Raw genomic sequence first — 21,682 nt, 5'->3', positions numbered from 1 at the left:
TACATTTTTCAGATACTCTGCAAACAGCTGCTTTCTATCTAATTATAAGAACATGTTCTCTCAATGAAATGTGACTTTCCTAGTGCATCCTACAAGTGAGTGAGCCACATGTCTCTTGTGGCAATTACTTTTTTTTTTTTTTTTTTTTACAGTTTTTCCCTAAAAGTGAATGTTCAACCACCTCTTTTTTCCCACAGATTTACAGTAAAACGAATAGATTAATGTCCGGCTTACCCATCTACAAAGGGGAACCTCAGACACAAGATAAATCATGTGTTGCTTCGTTGATGGAAGACTTAAACCAGGCTTTAGGAGATGTCTCATCCCAGGTAGTGTATGCCTCTGCTAGCTTGCCAATAACTTTGAAAAGCATCATCTGCCCTTAAAACAGGGAAGAAAGTGACACATCTGTGTTCTGCGCAGTGTTTGTTTGCTTATTGTCTTTTTGTAGAGCATTGTAGATCCTTGAGAAAGGTCAAAGTCCAAAACGATGATTGCAATTACAATTCATGCTCGGTGACAGCACAGCTAATAAAATTGAATCTAATAAACTAAAAGTCAAAACTATATTATCGACAGTTATGATAATAGTTTGACACATGGTTGTCATTCTATTGCAGTCAAGTGCTGGGTTGAGAGTCTGTTTGTTTGTTCAACCCTATAAATTATGCGTACCATGTAGGCCCGGAGACGTGCATAATTCTGCACCTAACTGTAGTTTCAGGGTGTACCATAATTAGTGAAGAGATCATCAAAAGTCTTTAGGCTAGAGCTGTAAACACTTCTTGAAAAGAGTGGCAGGCCTTTCTCTTCCAATACTTAAAATCCCAGAGTGTCCAAATTATGTACTTAAGTAAAATAATTATCCCAATGTGAATTGGTTAAATCGCAGCGTTCACTATTTGGTCCATGGTAGGATTAGCTTCCTCCCAAACAGTTAGAAAACCCTTCAAGTGTTGCATAATGAAAGCGTCATGCCATTGTCTGAGCCTTACGTTTACCATCATAATGAATATTTATTTTTGGCCCAGGTTCACAGTAATCAATACTTAACTACTACTAGTACTGTCTCAGATCACTAACACAGGATGCCTACTTTTCTGAGCCAACAAAGATCTCCGTTTTGTCAACCTATTTATTTTAAAATTGTTTAAATATTTGAAATCACTTGCTTGCAAAATCTACTCACCCACTCGCATATTCAAGGAAATTTTATGAAGGTCGAGTACCCTTAGCATGGTACTAAACCATGCTGGCGAGTAAGGGGATGTTTAAAACCTTAATGTTACATTTACTGCAAACAAACTTTGCAGTAAATGGCAAATGAAGTCTACGTGGCTGACCTCTGGGAGGAAGCTTTGTGCCAAAAATGAAGTGTGCTCATGGTGATATGCACTATTATACAGAAAGCACTGGGAATTACTTTGTCACTCTTCACCACAGGCGAGTGCATTTTTCTTAGGTCAAGTATGTAAAGTAAGGAACTTGACCTGCAGGTCTAGTGTGATGTTTTAGAATTTGCAAGACCTGTCATTGTTTTGTGTCTTTCACTTTCCAAAAATGAAAACGAAATGCAATTTACCCTCTTAACAATAAAATGAAATTAACTTGCTAAAATGCCTCTTAATTTGTGCAAATATCTTAAATGTCAGGAGAATCTAATTTGAAGAATTAAAACACAATCAATATTAACCTGATGCATGGATCTGTATTGAATGTAGTAATGTAAATGACAGATAGGAATACTGAAATGTGAACCCGAAAATACTCCTAAAGTGTATATAATGGAACTGGAGTGCTGCCATCTATATTGTAGGCTGATATTATCAAACAAAACATCAACTCATATGCTGCTTTTTATACTTTTTTGTAGTTTTACAAAAAATCCCCAAAATAACCTGTGACCCCTAAAGGCGTAATAAGAAAAAGCTATGTGTGCTCATGTGTATTTTCCTAGTGTGCAATTGATATGGCAGTCATTACAAACCACAGCTTCAAAGAACCACTTCTAGTGCTGTTTCCATTTTAAAATTGAACCTATTTTGTTCCATTGCATGCTTTTCTTGTTCTACCCTATCGAGAGACGCTGAACTTCTTTTGTCTGTCCAACCAGGTTGGCGGTGCAGAAAAGAAGAGCCTTCTTTTGCAACAGAAGCTGTACGATACTGTCTCAGCCACTTCTACCTGGGTAGATGGTGTTGAAGAACGGTTGTTTGTTGCAACAGCCCTTCAACCAGAAGAGACAGAAACTTGCCTCTATAACCAGGAGGTAAGAATATAAAATTGATGATAGATTCACTCTGCCTTTCTTGCACCTTTCTAGGCAGCATGGCAGCAAATTGAGCAGTAATAGCCCTAGGAACATTACTGATAATGCTCTGCTTTTTTGGCCACTTTCATTTCATTACAGTTTTTGATGTGACTTATTTCTGGTTGGAATGTTGGAGTCAGACTGCAAACAATTTGTATTTTCGATTCAAAGAGTTGAAAGTTGTTGGTTTTAAATAGAAGGCCATCACCAACTCTTAAGACAAATGCTTACAGAAAGGCAAAATTAAAAACGGTTAAGAAACGCTGACATGTGGAGGCATACTGTTAGTCTCATCCAGTCCCCTCCTATGGGGCATGGTCAGACCGCCACTTCATGGTCAGTATGCTCTGCTATGCTATGTGGGATTTGAACAGTGCATTAGTGTCATTTTTATTGACCCCCTCGCGCTGGTGATCTTCTTGTGTGATTGCTGAATCTTGAACTCTGGGTAGTCCTGTTGTATCTGACAAGTGGGCACATAACTTTTCCGGCACAGCCCGTCATCTTTCAGTCTGAGTTTGTTGAGGTGATGTGTGTTCATCTATTTAAGAGTGCAATCCAGGTCCAGGATTGGGGTGGAGCAGGGATGAACTGCAAGGCAATGTCTTTGGTCTCACAGTTTTCTGCTTGTATTGTGTTGTGTTTCTTCTGCAGAACTTAACATTCACATATTCGAGAGTGTACATCTTCTTGCTTTGCATGTGATCCATAGGATGTTGTGGTTCCTGCCAAAAACAAGTGACAGCTTCCACATTGGCTAGGCATTCATACATATTTTGCTCAGCTTGGGTGAGGTTTATTTCCTGCCTGGAAGGAGAGTGGAAGTGTGTCCTGTGAGAAATCTGAGGGTATTCTCAGTCCTACTCCCCTTGGATCCTCTGCACAGGTGGCCAGCGAAAGACCATCGCTCTTGGATCCTGACCCTGGGGATGGAGAAGCGGGGGAGGATCACCTGGGTGGTGGGTCCTTAAGGATTGGGAGTGGGATGCCCTTGGGGGAGACATGGTATCCCCATTTCCCTACTGACAACCACCCTAACCCTCCCCCAATCTTTGTAGGCCAGTTTCCCTCAACCCTTCACATATAACATTTGAAAGTACTGAGACGAAGACGATGCAACTAAGAGTGATGAAGATTACCCCTTTTGCTCACTCTGGTACTGGGACGAAGAAGATGCCTGTGAAGAACTATGAGGGTCAGGCATGTTCCTGTAATTGTGGTCAAGCAGGACTAATCAGAGTCTCACACCTGAAGCCTGTCAAGGGGCTGCAGGTGTATAAAGGGAGACCAGCCCAGCAGGGCACGACGAAGCTGCAGGAGACCCGTGAAAGGAGGCAGTCATGGTGGCCCTGGAGGATGAACCAGGACACCGGCAGAAGTTCCTGTGAACTTGTGGGACCCGATGTAAGTAGTCTCTGTATCCCCCACAACCCTGGGAGCCTCCAGACCAAAGCGCGTGCAGCCGGGGCTGAGAAGGAGCCCGGAATGCCAAGCAACGATATCCTCGTCCGAAGATCAGCATCAAAGACGCTTGTGTGAAGCAGGGCGTACACGAAGACCAGCATCAAAGGCGCCGGTGTGAAGCAGGGCGGACACAGTGAACTAGCAGAGTTCGCAACTGTGGGTTTTGCTGACCTCCGACTTCAGGAGGGGAAAGTAAGTCGTGGGAAACCAGCGGCGAGAGCAGAGAAGACAGGCGAGTGTCAGAGCAGCACCCCTTCACCGAACATACCACAAGTGTGTAACAGTCCAGAAGGATAAATAATTACCTGCCCTTTGAATACTGAACTGAATGGAAATTCGATATTTAAAAAGCCAATGCATATTGAATACTTAACTAAATGGAAACTAATCTTTGTGATAAAACCAGCACACGTTGAATATCAAATTAAATACCAATTTACCATTTAAAACAAACAACTATACATTGAATACTGAACTTAATTAAGCCACATAAGAGAACATTGAACTCTGAGCTGAAAAGAGAACTTTAAAACATATGTGGCAAAATGAATCAATCCAAACCTGGAACTCTAATATATTAACCCCTTAAGTGCCAAGGACGAGTATGCCTGTCCTTTTTGCATAGACTTGCATAATAGCCTGGCATGAAAGGTTAAAGGAAGCCAAACAATGAGCATTAATGAATGAAGGCAGTGTGACAAAGCTACAATTGGGAAAGAGGTGTGTCATACATGGTGGCAGAGCCACAAGGCGACCAAGGAGAAGCCAGAGGAGCGCAAGAATATACCCTAAACCAAGCGCCCAATAAAAGTAGTAACGTGTCAGTGACTTGGTGTTAAGGAGCTAAGTGCAGAGTAACCTGTGGGTGAAAGCTGAGGAGCCCAGGGTCCTGGTTGCGTGACCTGTGTTGGGTGGACTGTGCAGTCTGAAAACTGCCTAGACCAGAGGACCCCTAATGGTGAAATCTAAAGACACCATAAAATAAGCCAAATGAAACCACTGTAGAAGAGCAGGTGAGGCATTCCAGAAAGAGGGTCTGGCTGACCTGGTGTTTGCTTAAAACCACTAGAAAACTAAAGCAAGTATAATTAAAAATGCTGAAGTCTTGGGGAAGGGAATCCTGAGACTTAAGGAACTACCCTTGTCTTGGGATCAGAGTTTCAAGACCCTTCTTGTTTTGAACTGCGTTACTTGAAACGGGGGGGAAGGGAACCCCAAAGATTGGTGCTGAACGACATCACTTTGAACTATTTTGTTACTTGTCTTGGGAAAAGGAATCCTGAGATCTATACTGGTTGTCTTGGCATTGGAGTCGCAAGAGCTCTTGTTTTGAATGGCCTTACTTGAAACTTGGGGAAGGGAAATCCCAAGGACTGGTGTTGAACTATATCACCTTGAACTGGAGAAAGGTAAACTTTGAGCCTTTTTTATGCTTGGGGAAGGGGAGCTGGAAGAAGCTCAGAACATTGAGTTAAACACTGTTTCTTTTGACTGTGACATCCCTACACCTTGGTCGATTGTAGTTGTGAGGGCCAGGATAGGTTTTGGACACAGACAGAGATTGAACTCTTTGACTCAGACTTTCCTTAGTTTCATTCAGGTAGGGAAATCCCACCTTAGCATAGGGCAAGTTAGGCTTTCAATCATCCTGACATTTAAGTTAATAAATATCTTTTGATAGAACTTGAAGTCTGTTGTCTTTGTCATGATGCCTTCACAGTCCCTGGGTCATTCCGTTCTTTGCATCATGCACGGTGGTTCTTGTCCTTTGTGTTGTGTGAGAAACCTAAAGGTCTCTCACCCACTAGTCCCCGCAGATCTGTCATCTAGGTGGCCAGGACACGGCCATCGCTTTTGGATGTACTTGCTGGGGGTGGACCAGTGAGGGAGGATCACCTGCATGAGGGGGTGTTCGGGGAGGGAAAGTTAGACACCAGAGGGTGAGACGCGGTATCCCCTACCTTGTAGCATCTTTTCCTTCATTGTAACACCTTTTCCCCATCCTACCAGGTGTAGGATACCCAGGAACTCAACCCCCGCCCCTATTTCCAGACACAAACGCTTGCTCACGTACAGTTCACAGTGAGCGACAACGGACTAACACCAGAGCCGTATACCTGACATGTCCCAAAACCATGGTCAGGCAATTACTGTTAGGGAGAATTCTCAGAAATGTGCTAATTCCCCTCTACCTTATAGACCCCCAGCTCTTTTGCTGGATCTAGGACTTTAATATTTTGCCTGGAGTGATTGAGACCCTTTTTTCCCACTTTGTCATGTATTTTAATGTGATTTTGAACTCTGTGTTTCTTTTGGTTGTGGAGTTTGACAAACTCCATAGGCATCATCTTTTACATGGTGTCACACAGCACCTTCAGTGCAGTGACACAGGGAAGTCTCCCAGATTTCCCAAAGGCTTAAATACCTTCTCTTGGATAAACTACTATTTCCAAGGGCAGTAAAGTGAAATTGACCTTACTTACATTTGTTACTTTCTAAACCCAGCACACACTATCTTCCAATAGGGTGCTGGAGGGTTACTTAGTATCCCCTTTGTCTAGCTTCTCATGTAACATTTTTATTTTACCCCTTCCATGATGAATGGCTGGTGGCAGTGGTTTACTTTTATCTACTGTGGTGTGCAATTACCACGGGCTGCATATGTAGCTGCAGTATAGCACCATTTCTTTGTGGAAAGGTCCCTCTTGAGTTTACTCTGCGCGCCAAACCAGGGTTGGTCCCTTTGTTCGTTTTGTCTTTGGCGGAATTCATGAGTGAAGCCCACCTCTGGCTCCATGGTGTCTGGCGGTGGCAGGAAGTGAGGGAGGTGCCCGAAACTCCCTGTGCTTAGTCTCCTAGGAGACAGGAATGCACTCTTAGAGTGACTGAAAGATAGGCTGGAATGAATGGGAGAACCCTGCATAAAAGGCGAGTCGACCACTGGACCAAGGAATCCGAAGAACTTGAAGAAGATGCCTGCTGCAACTCCTGGACCTTTGGTTTGCACGGTGAAGCCCTGCTGCTGGGCTGAAAATCCAATTTCGTGTCGACAGAGAAGCTCTTGCAAGGACGACTTCTCCCCTTGAGTTGGTGAGACCAATCAACTCCAAAGTAAGCCACCTGGACATCCTCTCAGAGCTGGTTGAAATTCCACTCTATTTGCTGTTGGAACTGAGTAGCCAGGGAGAGGACCGTCCCATTGCAGTGCAGGAGTCCCCAGGCGTCGTCCCTCTTGTCCCCACGACTGAGGCCCAGGAACACCAGGATCTGCAGAGCTGCACAGGAACTGAAGTCCTCTTCTGCCCTTTTTCTTCAACCTAAAGGTACTGTACAGTCTAAGAGAACTTATCTCTTGTAACTGTAGTTGTTCTCTGTTAGTGAGACCTGTTGGAGTTGCTCTGTAGAGTTGCCGATAGCTACTTTACTTCCCAAGTCTAAACAGCTTGCGGCCCTGCTTTGAATTCTTCTTTTCTACAAAGACTTCTAAAACATTGTTCAAGACCTTAACTTACCTGCAAGAAGTGCTTCAGCTCACCTAGACCTTTGCCCAATTGACTTTGGCCTAGCCTGGCTCCTTGAATGACTCTTCTGTCCTCTGACGTTGTGTTTTATCATCCTTCCAGGAAAGGGTTGACTAACTTTGTATTGGGGGTTACCAACACTACTTCCCTGCTTCTGAATATTTTTGTGATCACTTGTTCTGTTCTAATAAACTTTTTCTTTGCCAAACTCTTAAGTCTGATTTTAAATGCAAACAGTGGTATATTAATGTCCACAGTATTCAAGTTACTAAAGTCACCTGAGGGAGTAGGAAGTGTCTGGCCCTCATTCCGAGGTTGGTGCTAGTCATGGCGCTTTTAGCGCCATGACTAGCACCAATACTGGTACCGCCACTGACTTGATGGTATGGGGACTTACCGGTCTGTTCCAACCATTGCGGGACCAGTAAATCCACATTTGAAAAGCCATTCCCCATTCCCATTCGAGCCCCCATAGGGCTCAATGGGAAGGGGGAAGGCGGCAATAACGGTACCGTAAATTACGGTACCGGTATTGACCCCATTATCCCTTTGCGGGTCCTGTCCTTAACGCCTGCTAAAACCAGGTTTTAAGGAAGGACCCGCAAAGGGACCTCGAAATAGGGCGCAAAAGGATTACCGGCACCGGTGTCATTACCGGTGCCCGGTATCCCTTTGCGCCCGGGTCGTAATGACCCCCTCTGTGTGCCATCCCAAAAGGGTACTTACTGGTTTAGAAATATTAAGAGTGTGGCTTTGGAGTGTATTTGTGTGTTACTATTATGTTGTCCCCTTCTGAAGAAGGCTTACTCTAACTGACTGTTAAATAAATCCTGTGGACTCCATGGAATAGGATTTACTGGCATTTCTGGAAATTGGAGGATCTTCAACTTGTGTAACAGAATTCTTAATCTTTTCTTCATTTGGGTGTTCTTCTGGAAGCTGTCTGGAACCAATTCGTAGCACCGTTACCGACCGAGTCTAAATCCCACATCCGAAAGTGACCTCTATTACCGCAACTCCTGGGCCTTCCTCGACGGGACAAGCACAGAAGATTAAATCCCAACAGATTTCAGAACACCAAAAGTGGTCTCTGGAGAAGTTGGGGTCAGGGAGGATAAGTTTATAAACCTGTTTGTGTCCCCTGCCCCCCTGTCCTCCATAGTGTTACATGGGTGTAAAGTCCTGTTTCCTGACTTTAGTCGGTGGAAGCCTGGAGAAGGATCCCTTCAAGGGGCATCCTAAGGAATGGGATTGAGTGAGTTTACTTACCTGAACTTTAGCTAACTTGTTGACTCTTTTAATCATAACCACTGGCATCACCAATCTCTTCATAAACCCACCTGTGAAGTATATACCATCTTAGGGTTGTAATTGTAATTGTATTTGGTTATTTATAACGCGCTTAATACCCAGAGGTTTCTAAGTGCGAACCCTGGGATCGAACCTGCGTTGCCCCTGAGCTATCCTCCTGAGACAAAGTTGGACTTTATAAGAGCCACAGAAGCTGTTCATCGTTATTCTCAAGTGACCTTTCTATTTCTAATGCATCCGAGTTCTTACCTGTGTTGCACTAGTTATTGAAGCAAATGCTTTCATGTGTTACTCGAACAGTGAATGTATATATTTGTTTTATCAGTGTTGGTGTGACAATAGTTGACTAAGGATTTTAATTGCTTAGCGTGGACTTTAAAGGCCTAATAAATAATTGTATTTTTGTACTTGCTTCTGCAACCAGAGTTATTGGTGTTGCTCTGTGTTGACTCATTGTAGCCCTGGCCCACTCTGACACTCCTCCTGAGACTAAGCCTTGCTGCTCTGCTACCCACGTTGATTGTATTTGGTTAGAATCTCATTTTCTCCCTGTTCACATAACAAGTTGGCCTCCCAAAATCTTCCAGGGCTGATTCTGGAAATCTATCTGAACAACCATGCATGGCATTCTAAAAGTATTTTCTCTTGAATTCTTTAGATGTGTTGCATTTTAATCCTGCTGCCTAAATTGCTCATTCAAACCTCTGCAATAAGATGCAATAAGCATAGCTGCATATGCCACACTTAGCATTCCACCAACTCCCTTTCATAAACATTATTTTCTTTTAAAGCCATTAGTGTCAAATTCTTGTCACATTTCCTTCTGTGCAACACCTGATAGCCCTTACATTCAAAGGAGAACCAGCCCCTGTGCAAAAACAGTGCAATGAATAGTTACAAGCATAGTTTATGCAACTTATACTTTGGGTGGTTTGCACAGTACCAGATCCCCACGTGGCACCTCTGTTGCAAACCTTTTGGTTGATCCAAAATTGTTGCTTGCACTTCACTGACCTCATTCTTTCATGAGACACTTTATGTTCAGCTTTTGTGCTTTAGTACAACAAGCATTGACCACACGTTGATTGAAAAAGCAAATGTTTTTAACCATGAGGACTTTGATCCTATAGCTAAAACAGGAAGGCAGTGGATGCACCTTAATTACATGATGTGGTGTCCTTTCTCTGGTGTTTTATTTGTTGTCAAATTGAAAAGGAGCTGTGATGAATACTTTTTCCTATCCTCTCAGGCCCTTGCCAAAGATATCAAAGAGATGTCAGAAGATATAGATAAGAACAAGATTCTGTTTTTCCAAAACTTTCCTGAAAACGGTGATAACCAGGAAGTCATTGAAGACACCATGTACTCTCTGCTGGGGCGGCTCAATGCTCTGGAATCTTTGGTGAACCAGCGATGCCATCAAATGAAGGGAAGACTACAACAACTCATCACCTTCCAGGTGGGCACCCGCGATCGAGGTGCTGGTGAAACATATTCAGAACTATGTTCTTTGAAGCATTGTGTGACCAATGGATTTATCACACTGTACTTTAGGGTTTAGGTATTAAAAACATCTTTCTTGCATAGATGTTTTCCATAAAAGGTCAGAGAAATTGTAAGGAGATCTTAGATTTGAATATGTAAAGCTAGTGGCAACCAGCATAATGAGGCTAGTGCAGGAAAGTTGTGTGCTTTATCGTAAACCCAATGGAACTTGGGATCATCACTGGACTTGGTATACTCAATTTAGAGAACATAAAAAGATCCAGCACTGCTTTTCGGGTATGAAAGAATGCATACCACCCACAAGGTGGTATGCACTTATGAGTGTGCAGTTGTGTAGACAAACTGCAACTGTGTAGTAAGAATTTGAATGAGGCAAGATGCCAAGGGCACAGTATTCCTGTCATATGAGCGTACCTTTTGGTGCATTATTTTGTTATTCTGCTTTGAGTCTTTCTGCAAACATAAAATCCAAAGGAAATATTCAATTTGTTTTCCTTGATCCTCCATAGAATGATCTGAAGATGCTCTTTACATCTTTGGCTGACAGCAAATATACAATTCTTCAAAAACTTGCAGAGGTTGTGGAGCGACCAGCGACCGAACAGATCCAGGTAATGTATTAAGACGTGCCCCCATGCCCTCAGCACTAGAAATATGGAGAAGTGCACAAGAGACACAGATATGTTTAGTATGTTCTGTGAATTTAAGACATTCTGTTGGTTAGTACTGTGTTATCACGTGAGGAGATTTTTAAGATGATTGTGTGCCGTTTTTCTGCCATGTCAAAGGACCCTGTGGAGTAAATTGAAGGGCATGAGCATTCCTGTGAAACTAATATATTACAAAATCGGGTCAATGATTCCACAGTGACCATTGTTAAATAACTTGCTTGACGTTTTATAGGTGCGGTAAGCAGGGTGGGTACTACATGCCATGGAAAGTTATTACCTAATCATAGTTGTGAAGGCATTAAAGATAGTTACTCCCTGGTCTTGTAGGGTTTTTTCTGGGCAAGCAGGATTCCAGTAGTTTAGAGAAGATAGATTCCAATCAGCAGAGTTGGATGATATGGTTAGAAGACCTAGATGAGAGAGGTAGAGGTGTGCCATTCCACTCCTTTGTACCATACACGGGTTCACATTTCACTCTGTCTTTGATCTAAAGTCAGATAGTGTTGGGACTTTAGTGCTGGAATTATATGATTGTGGCAACTTAAGAGCCTGCATTTCTTTTGTCTCGTGTGTACAGCAGATGGGAGCTATTAATGGAGCAATACATGCTGCCACATGTTGTTTTGTAGGACTAGGTGTAGCATTTGATTGTTATTGAATCATAATGGTAAAAACATGGTGTGGGCTCCGTGCAGTCTGTTTTTAAACCCCCAAAAACTACCCTAAGCACCCCAGTGTTCTAATGATGATAAAGCCACCACTGGCTGGTTGTAATGGCCTGCACCAGCCGGTCGCCCGCAGTAATGGCCTTCACTTCACTCAGACTGGCGGACCCTTACCTGCATGCACATCCCATTTATGGGACTTATAAAGCAGGCAATAGCGGCCTGAGGTAACAGTCCTGAGTGAGCAAGAGCGGTTATCTAAAGGCTAAGTCCTTACCTCTTATTTTCCACCCTCATTCGACTGGGCCACTCTCGGTCTCTGTGCTTAGTTATGCCTGGCGTTGCACCAGAGGAATAAATAAAGGCATTCCTAGGCAAAGGTCACTACCCTTGAAAAGTTTGTTTGTGAGCATTTCGAGCAAATCACGCATCCAAACATTATCAGTTTACTAATCACCTACTGCTTTCTGAATCTATCTCCTTTTAAGAGTCTAATACAATACACATGTTTTAGAATGTTCACACTCTTTTCTGCATTACTGATCGATTAACCTGACCTACATGTACCAAAGCTATCACAAACATTCCTTATCCTGCTGCATCTTTCCTCCCCTAGGTTTGTTGACTCCTGTGCTGTATTTTCCCATCCTCTAATCCCAGCCCCCCATCCACGCTATTCTTTTGACACAAGCACAATGCACCATCCTCCAGACAAGTCTAGTCCCTGTGAGAGCACTGCACTGGTGATGTGGTGCAACATAACAGTCTTGTAACATAGCCTAATATTGGCATCATGGGGTAATATCCAGGGTGCTAAGTGTAATAATTTGTGGTAAAAACTAGATGGAAACCATGGAAATGGCCATTGGAGCACCATCCTGAGCCTTTCTTCCATTTCCATGGTTACGGGCACAGAGAACCGGAAGCGTAGAGGGCGGTTGTGAAGAGGGACTTGTGGCTGTGACAGCAATCCGGTAAGTAGTCCTTTATTTTTGAGAAGAGAGGCAGTGAGAGGTGCAGACAAATTCTTGTGGCGAGCAGAATGCAGCTGGCAGGCAGACAGGCATTAAGTCCTATACTGGAAGGGAAAGTCGGTTGATTTGTGATGCATGCCTCAGGTGTTAATATACTGTTAATGGCACCACAGGAGGGCTTTTCTGGCTAATAATGGCCTGCAAGTCTGAGGTAATAGGCCGAAGTTAAGTCACGGCCTCCACCAGCCCATAACACTTCATGGCCATGAACCCTATTAGCTCCCCAGGAAAGATATCTGGGATGCTACTGCCCATTTTCACAGGGAATTTGGCTTCCCTTAGAATTAAAAGTACAAACAAAGATGGATATCGCTGGAAATTGTAAAGGGACCTTACTGGTGAGTTCCTTTACTCTTTCCTTTGCAACCATCATGACGTGCTAAGTCCGCAATGAGGGAACTGGAGACTGAGTGATGGCAAGTGTTTCTTCGGCTTGTGTTGGGGAATCCAGGGCATAGTAGAGGATGGGCCAGAGGTGCCTGGGTGGTGCCTCTGTGGGTGGATAGGGCTGAAAAGAAGATGGCAGAGTGGGCTTTCATTGCAGTATTCAGCCCACGTTCCTGGCTACCTGAATGGCTGTCGCCTCTCCTGTAGTGCTAATAGAACTTACTGTTATTTTGTATTCTCTGTTGTTTCATATGTGTTCGAGGAATGTGTTTTTGTTCATTTAGAAATAACAACGGTCCTCTGTGAAGTTCATCCTTTTTTAGTTACACACTAATTCACTTCGGCTTATAATATGAGTACTCTGCTATATGTTATGGTTGTCTACTTTTCTAATATGTTCATCTGTTCTTTGAAGAATGTCTTTTGTGTTGTGTGAATTCTGATATACTTAGTGCAGGACTAAGCACACTGTAGTAGACACTAAGGCAGGAACTTTGCATGTGTAAGCTTCAATTTTGCACAGAATTTTCCAATGAGTAAAAAATGCCCTGATGTCAAAATGCATTGACCCAAGGCATATTTATGAGGGCACGTTTTTCCCCCAATGTAAAGTTTCAGTGAAGCAATATACATTTACAACAGAGAAATATTTACCCTTGTGAAAATGCCTGTGCAAAATTACACTGCACCAATGCAGTGTTTCTGTAGCATGCACATTATTATTATTATTATTATTATTATTATTATTATATATTTTGATAGCGCAAACCTAGCTTCGGAGCAAGGGTGTGCTGTATAGGTCATAGGAGCACCTGGGGACTGCCCCTGGGTGACAGCGTTGCGAGGTATAAGTCAACATAACATAACATAGAGCAACACATTGATACAGGTTACATACACCAAGGTGTTGTTGGAAGAGCTAGGTCTTCAATTCTTTCCTAAACTGTAGGAGACTTGGAGCCGTCCAGATTGCCACCTTGCTGGAGTTGCAGAGGACCAAACTGTAGCACGAGAAGGACGCTTCCTAGTTTTCTCCTTGCTCCACCTCAGAGCAAGCTTTATTGAGTAATTGAGTATTCATAGGCTACTGCCAATGACCCTGGGTGCAATTGAGCATGTGTTCTTTGTTTTTTAAACGTGGTCAGTGTTTGTTTTAAAACATAGACATCACAGAGCACTACAAGTGTTAATTTTAAAATGAAAGGTCAAATTCAAAATTGGGAAAGAATGATACACTACTGAATTTTAATTTTCGTAGAAAATATAAATAATATGTTTGTATGCCTTTGGCACTTAAGGGCTACAGAACATTACCTCCTGGTAATAGCTTGAAGGTGCGCATCAACACTATACGAAAAGTCCCCTTAATGAGGGTAGAATGTTCTTTTTAAAACAAGAAACACAATGGAGAAACATTGGAGTGCTGCGACATGACACTGTATTAGCCATTATTACCCGTTTGCTGCTGCATTGTCTGCAAGGAACTGCCAACAATCCAATGTTCTAATCATGTTCTTTAAGGTAGACCTTACAGTTTTATGTTGTGTTAGACAATTGTAACCGGCACTCCAGCTTCTGTGTTCCTATTTCTTTTCCCTTTCTGCCATTCCACATTTAGTGAATATACAAATAACAACCTAGACCTGCTTGGCTAAGAAGTTCTGTAAACTATATTTAAATGCCTGCTTTCAAGGAATTTTGCTCATAACTCTTCCTTTCCAAACACAGAGAAGCTTCCCATATGATTTAGAATGTGATTTGCTGGCAAGAGCTGGGAGTTGTGACATTCTCAATGTTGTTTTCCCGACCTTAAAAAATAGGTTAGTGGGGAAGAAATCATGATGGGCACTGTGTAGGGACAATCATCTCTTCATTAAGATGATGTAAATTGATTGAAGATGCCTGGTGCTGCTGAGATGGATTTTTATATTGAACTTGCCCTGAAGGCAAAGTGCTATTGAAAGCAGTGCACACTCCAGGAACTATTCTATGGGTATAATAGCTGGAAGTACCGGGTCAAGTGGTCTGAATAATTGCAAAGCCTTTGCCTACACAGTGAAGAACATCATGAATACACAGTCTTCTCTGGCAGGATATATATTTTTATTGTGCATCCTGAAAGCACTGACCTATTTCTGCAATTTGCGTTGAAATGGGGGGTTCATTGCAATCTCAATGCCTTAAGCAAGGGAGGGGAAAGGATAAAACTATCCATTATTTTACCCAAATCATTTCTAAATTCTTTCCTCTTGTGACAATGGTGTGTATGTATCTTTGTTCTTCTAGTAGTTAGAGATGTGTTGTCACCTTTCTGATGTTGAATCTTTTTTCTATATAGGCACTTATGCCATCAATACAACAATTTTCTTGATTTGATCTCATAAACCCTTGGAGGGTTGCCTCCACCCAACAGTTCAGTGTTTCACTGCTCAAGGACTTATGCTGTATGTGATTTTCCACCGTACTAGTTGGTGATGGGAATGACAGGGTGGTGCTTATTGCATGAAACCAAGAAATGCACATCTTATACAGCAGGAAGAAACATTAATGAATTGGGAACATTATGCCATGTTTTCTCAATTCACTGGCGGCAGTAATGACATTTCTCCATGTTTCACTATTGTTCCAGTACATCTGCACCACTGGGAAACAAAACAAACAATGGTTCAATATTAAAATCTTAAATACTGCTCTTAAACTGTTACAAGACAATGATTTACCTGGTCTTATCGACATGTAAAGGTTTAGTAGCGTGTTGATGACTGCATTGTTAAAATGAGTTGGAACTCTATCCTCTTTGACTGAAACAAAATAAACTTGTGTCTGTCTTTACCCTCATACTGTCTCTTTCTCACTCTAGAAACTTGTTGAATTTAATGTTATAGATCGCATAATGTATTATGGTAGATGACTGCGTTTCTGTTTTGGTCAATGGAAGAAGAGAAAAATCACACGATTGGGCCAATGGAAGTCAGAGTATTTATTTGAACTATTTTTTTTCCTTTTTTAAAAAACTTTAATTGATCTGATTTTCAATAACACGTATAAAACAAGAAGAACATAAAACCAAAAATAACAAAACGTGCATCAGAAAAGGCATTGGTCTTACAGTACAATCACTCCTAACTCCGCGCATTTATTCCTTACAATTCAGGGATTATGCCTGACCGGTAAACGTTCAAAATCATCAGTGTCTGTCCAACTAACTGTAATTTGCGTCCTTGAGAAAGTATTCTTCAAGCCCCTTATGAAGGCTTGGGAAGAACAACCAGAATAATATGTTCAGGGTTTCTGCCAAGTTAGTCCTGGCTTCTTTCTTAGGATGAGAGAGGTGTAGTATTGAATACATGCATGAGCACAAAATAAAGCTAAATTTACAAAGTGTATTTAGTGAAAAATGTACTCTTAAGAATTAAAAAATATGTACAGTGCAGATAAGTACTTAAAATAGCTGAAAGTGTAGTAAAAACAGTTAAGTGTCTATAAGGGTCGGAACACAATTAAAAGCAGTAGCGCAGTTTTACAGGTAAGTAAATTGTGCAAGCTATTTTAGATATCTTAAAAGTGTTCCTGTTTTAAATAGCAAACACATCTTTAAAAAATAGACATTGGTAGTTAAATATCAGAACATTATTGTCCCTAAAAAATGTCAAGCTCCTGTATAACAAAATACTTAGTACAATATAATAGGCATGTAAAATTATCACATACTTAGTTGAATGATAATTCAAAAATGTGTCCATATACTTTAATGGGAGAAGGTCTGTATGCTGCTCGTGGTTGTAGTGAAAAGTAATGCAAGTATTGCCAGAGTTCAAGAGGCCCTGCAGAGGTTTCATTCTTTGCTCTGGCAAAGTTGGAAGACCCCAATAAAAGAGTTCCAGGTACCCCACTGAAAGAGTTCCAGGTCCAGGTTTGATGACCAAATACCCAGAGAAGAAGACTTGCAGTAATGGATCCAACCCCTGTTGCACTGGATGTCGCGCTCAAGTGGGCTTTGGAGAAGGACTGAAAACTAAACCCCAAAACAGTGGCAGATGGGACCAGGATGGATTGGAGGTCAGAAGTCCCTTGCGGTATTGGCCAGTCTTCTCAAAGCAGTAGATGAAGTCCAGGAGTCACGAATACCGTGAATATCTGAATTTAGCTTTGATTGCAGTGCCTTTTCCTGTTCCAGAGTCCCCGGATATGGCTGTGTGAAGAAAGCAAAGCCTGCATGTTGGATGACTCTCTTCAGCTGATACACAAAGATGGCATGACAGCAGCAGCAGTGTGGGAGCTCACTGGTGTCCCTATAATTTGGATCCCAGGTGGATCCGTTGAAGATTGGATGAAGTTCCAGTATGGAGGAACAGCAACAGATTACAGAGCCAGGGTAGGTTTTAGCAGCGGCAACAGTGCCAATATGGATTTAGCCGGCATCAGAAGATCCCAGTTCATGTCAGTTGAGTAACAAAAGTCCAGGCAGCATAAGCATACAATGCTGCAGGACATAGGTTTGCGCTATTTGCACCAGATGGAAGAAGAGGAAGACCCTGAAGGAAGATCCTGCTTCAAAGAGAGGCATAGTTTCATCATCAGGAGCACCGGGAATCGACGGCAAAGCCTGTCTCGGGGATCTTCAGAGATGCCTTATCTCTACAGCTTCTTCCAGTAAGTAAATCTTGGGGTATCCCAATAATACAGACAAAGGGACTGCGGGGTCATACCACCCCACCAATAAACATCTATCGACTTTTGCAAAGGTTGGATGGACATACAATCAGGATTGGCCAGGTAAACTCCAGGTTTTCTGATGCACACTCAAGGATGTAGAATGAGATGTCTGAGAAGCTCCCACCAACTTGTGATCTCAGCAAAGAGCTGAAATAGTCACAACGGTCAAAATGGCTGTTTGTGTTCAAGCCACACAAAGAAAGACCACCAACAAAATGGCTGGATTGCAGGGCTTAAAACGAATACAGAGTGGCAAACCACAGAGCTGCCAGCAGCCTCCAACCCAACACCCTTTGTGGGTGAGAAAACTCACCCAGAGACAAAAGAGGGTACTCTGTTGGTGGGTTTTCAAAATACGACGTTTTGCCATGTTACTCCTTAACACCAGGGGCACATGCATATGTAACATGGTTGAAGCATGCTACAGTGAAAGAACACTTTTTGTGACTGCTGAACCTCAAATGGCCTCCCTCATGTGCCTCAGGAACCTGCATCCGGTACAGTCATGTACTTTCAGTGCTGGTATCGCACTGAGGTCCCACCGGAGCCGCCATCAACACATGCAGGCTTAGGGAAGAGGACTGGTGCCAGGGTTCATGGTCCGTCATTGTGGGTGGAGAAGGATGATGTTGGTACCAGACAGGAAGTTGCTTCTCCAGTTAGTAGGCTTCGTGAGGATGGCCCAGGGGCTGTCAGTAATCACCACTTGTCCTTCAGTCCCAGAACCTTATTTTCCAGCCGGACAAGGTTATTATGGTACCCAAGAGGCACACCAAAGCCCTATGCTCCCCACCACACGTCACCCACTCCCGGTTGGTTGATCAGGCCTTGGTCACTTTTTGGTCTTGTTAAACCTTTCATACAATGTCTGGGTGGATAGCTCATAAATTAAGTAAGGTATTCTAGTGCTCGTCATGTTTGAGTTATGTGGCAGGTCTGACGCCCCCATCTGTGGTCAATATACTTAGTACTGTTAAATTGGGGAGTAATAATGTTAATGTTAAAGGTATTTGTACTGCGCACCATCACCAACGGAATTGGTCCCCAGGCGGATCTGCCAACAAGAAGGTGGGGGGGCGGGATGGTAATCGGGTGAAGAGGGAGTAGCAAAGTGAGAAAGATGTTGTCCTGTTGGCAGCTTCAGTTCGGTTTTCACTGTGTGCTGAGCTTGGGTGAGAATATTGGATCGATGTGAGTCCTCGTATGCTGTTGGTGCGAGTTATGATTTGTTTGTTGTTGCGGTGTAATAATACAACAGGACTTAATCTGACATGAAGTGCTGTATAAGAACACACATTTGCCCTCGTTACAAGTTTGCCGGTCCGAAAACAACAGTGCCGGTAAGCTTACTGGCACCTTTATTTCCAGACCGGCAAACTACGAGTCTGCTGGTGGGTGCCGTTCAGTGCCGGTGCTTCCATGGTCCGCATTCCCGTGGAGTCCCATAGGACTGGGAATCATCAATTTACCGGCGCCTAACTTACCGGACCACCGGGGTTGTAATGTCCCGGTTATTCTGGCAAGTCAGACACCAGTAAATCATTATGGGTCCGGTGGCTACCTGCCGTTTTTTTCAGCACAGTTTCCGCCGGACTTGTAATGAGTTATGATCAGCGTGCATTGACGAAGTGAAGCTCCCTACAATACTAGTCGCATTGCAGGCTTTAAATCCGAAGTGCTCCAACATTTTTGTACTTCTTTAGATGTCAGAATGCTACACTAAGACTCTTAAAGTCGTGTTTAAATTGTGCTTTTTCTGCTAGGGAGAGAGGTCAGAGGTGTGAAGGGACACTTTTGATTCGCAATCCAATGGGCTCGTATTTAAGTGTTTGCTTTTAATACGTAAGGCTCTCTCAATTAGTGATTAAAACAGTCCTTCTCCAAATAAACCTAGAGCATCTCATGTGCGATAGGGCACATGCCCCAGAAACTTGAAAGTCTCCAACTTGACACATTCATAAGCATTTCTCTTAGTACGCTGATGACAAAGCTGAGGACTGTTCTGAGAAGTAGGGGTTTAACTGTGACCTACCATCCATTAATGTATTCGTTTTGAGAGGCCCCACAGTGCTCTGGAATCTATACTGTTACTTATGATTTCAACTTAGTGCGCCGTAGTCCACATTTTCTAATCAATTAAATATTTGTATTGATAAACAAAATACACTTCACAGTCCCCAACCTGGTTATTTATATGGTCCGGTTTTGGGTCACTACAAGCAGCCCTCCAGATAAGTGTGTATTAGCCACTTTTACACCCTATAAATAGGCAAAACCCTCAAAAAGAGAAAGGAGCCATAGAACTTGACCCTCTGTCAGAGGTAAACAAGCATATTTATTCTGTGTACCTCCTTGTTCCAAAGAAAGACAAAACCAAACACCCAGTGTTTGATCTAACCTGCATATGCATATGTCAAACCTTGAAGTTTGACATTACAGGAGGTCATTTCTTTACTATAGAGGGGAGGCTACATGGCAACACTGTATATGAAAGATGACTACTTTCAGATTTCAATGTTGGCAGCTCACAGAAAGTACCTAAGGATCAAAGTGGGTTCAACGCACTATCAATTCAAAGTACAACCTTTCAGGATTGCATCAGCTCCTTAGGTTTTCACAAAGGTACTAGCTGTTATAGCAGCGCAACTGCGCAGACCTACGTACTCTAATCTGGACGACTGGCTCATAACAGGAGACACCCCACAGATGTGTTAGCAGCAAACGCAAGAGACAATAAACCTTATCCAGCTTGGGGTCTGGCATGGATTCACATGCTCATGAATATTCCCCATCGTCAGGCTGGGAATCCTCTGTAAAAGAAAAAATAGTTTCAGTTTAGCTTTAAAACTATATTCCACCTCTAAATCAATCACTGTCCCCTGGGCCATACTGCCTCCATCCACTGACCGTCCTCTCCCTAAGCTCCACCCCTGGTGCCCATCTTCAGATTTTTACTGCATGCTTCAGTGTTAGGAGTCCTCATGTTGCTCTCAGAGCTATATTTGTGTTTTTCCATAGAATATGAACTTATTTTGACCGATTTTGACCTATTGTTTTTGACCAAAGGACAGCTACCGGCAGCAGGGATCCGCTGCCGGTGAAGATCTTCATCCACTGCGGATTGTCCATCAAAGTTTTGAGAAGGCCCGACCTTGGGCCTATTTCGCGTCTATCGACCATGACTGAGGAGAGGGATAAGGGCAGGAGCCTCTTCAAACCCTGCACAAAGTGTGTATTAAGGAATGTATTCTTAGAAGATCGACATCATAAATGCTTATATTGCCTGCGTCCGGACTATGATGAGGAGGGATGCAAGGTGTGTTAGGAAAGATTTCGTAATTGTAGGGAATTTTCCTTCCATGTGGCAACCCCTAAACTTTTTGCTATTGTTTTTAACCTTGTTCTTGACTTTGCCAGAGAAGTACAGCCTTCTGCCGCACTTCTCTGGGCTTTCGCTCCTTTCTTACGGGGAAACTGACATGCCCTTAAGACAGTCAGTACCGGGGAACGTGGTTTCCCGTAGTTTCTTTTATCGTGTCGCAGCTTTAGTGCAACACGACACAAGAGGGCACTGTAAGCTAAGTTACAGCTCTCTTGGATCTCTAGCCTTCTACAGACCCTAGATACTCTTTTAGGATGGTATTTGATCGGTGCAAGTCATTCAGGGACTGGAATGGTGGCAGCGATCGTTTTGTTTATTTTGAGCTCCTTTTGGCGTTCTGAGCACGTTTTTGCACTGAACCCAAAATGGTGGCCTGGCTCCCAAAATGGCCAGGCCGCGAGGCTCCTTTGTCCTGTCCACTGTCCGTCTTGCTCCCTTCACCTTCCCCAGGTCCGGCGACCCGGGGCCTTCCTTATTTGGGCATGTACTTTCCCGCGAAACGTGGTTGCTTTCGCGGGCTTCTACATGTCGTTTGTGTGCCTCCAGGGTGTGGGCTGGGATGTCTGGTCCCAATACACATCCTGGGTGCCAGAGAGTCTAGGGTGGTGTGAATGCCTGGGACCACCGTGGTCCGTGATTGGTCCACGTATGGTATGTGTTTTGATGAGCGGATCTCCCATTGGCTCCCCTCCGTTTTGGCGCGAAGGGAACCGT

The 21,682-nt window shown here is 43.2% G+C and overlaps 1 protein-coding gene across 17 annotated transcripts in view; it reads left to right on the top strand.

The window, feature by feature from the left end:
- Window positions 1-21,682, top strand: part of SYNE1 (spectrin repeat containing nuclear envelope protein 1) — a 1,651,720-nt gene that overhangs the window by 1,169,307 nt on the left and 460,731 nt on the right. For all 17 annotated transcript variants that reach the window (XM_069606781.1, XM_069606782.1, XM_069606785.1 and 14 more), the window contains 4 exons: window positions 198-329; window positions 2,114-2,269; window positions 9,857-10,066; window positions 10,623-10,724. In XM_069606781.1, coding sequence (XP_069462882.1) covers window positions 198-329; window positions 2,114-2,269; window positions 9,857-10,066; window positions 10,623-10,724 — 600 coding nt within the window. The remainder of the gene's footprint in view (window positions 1-197; window positions 330-2,113; window positions 2,270-9,856; window positions 10,067-10,622; window positions 10,725-21,682) is intronic.

This window comes from Ambystoma mexicanum, chromosome 4p, assembly GCF_040938575.1.
Source record: "Ambystoma mexicanum isolate Mex_15411 chromosome 4p, UKY_AmexF1_1, whole genome shotgun sequence".
Classification (NCBI taxonomy): Eukaryota; Metazoa; Chordata; class Amphibia; order Caudata; family Ambystomatidae; genus Ambystoma; species Ambystoma mexicanum.
The sequence above is the reverse complement of the archived record's forward strand: the minus strand, read 5'-3'. Positions and strand labels throughout refer to the sequence as shown.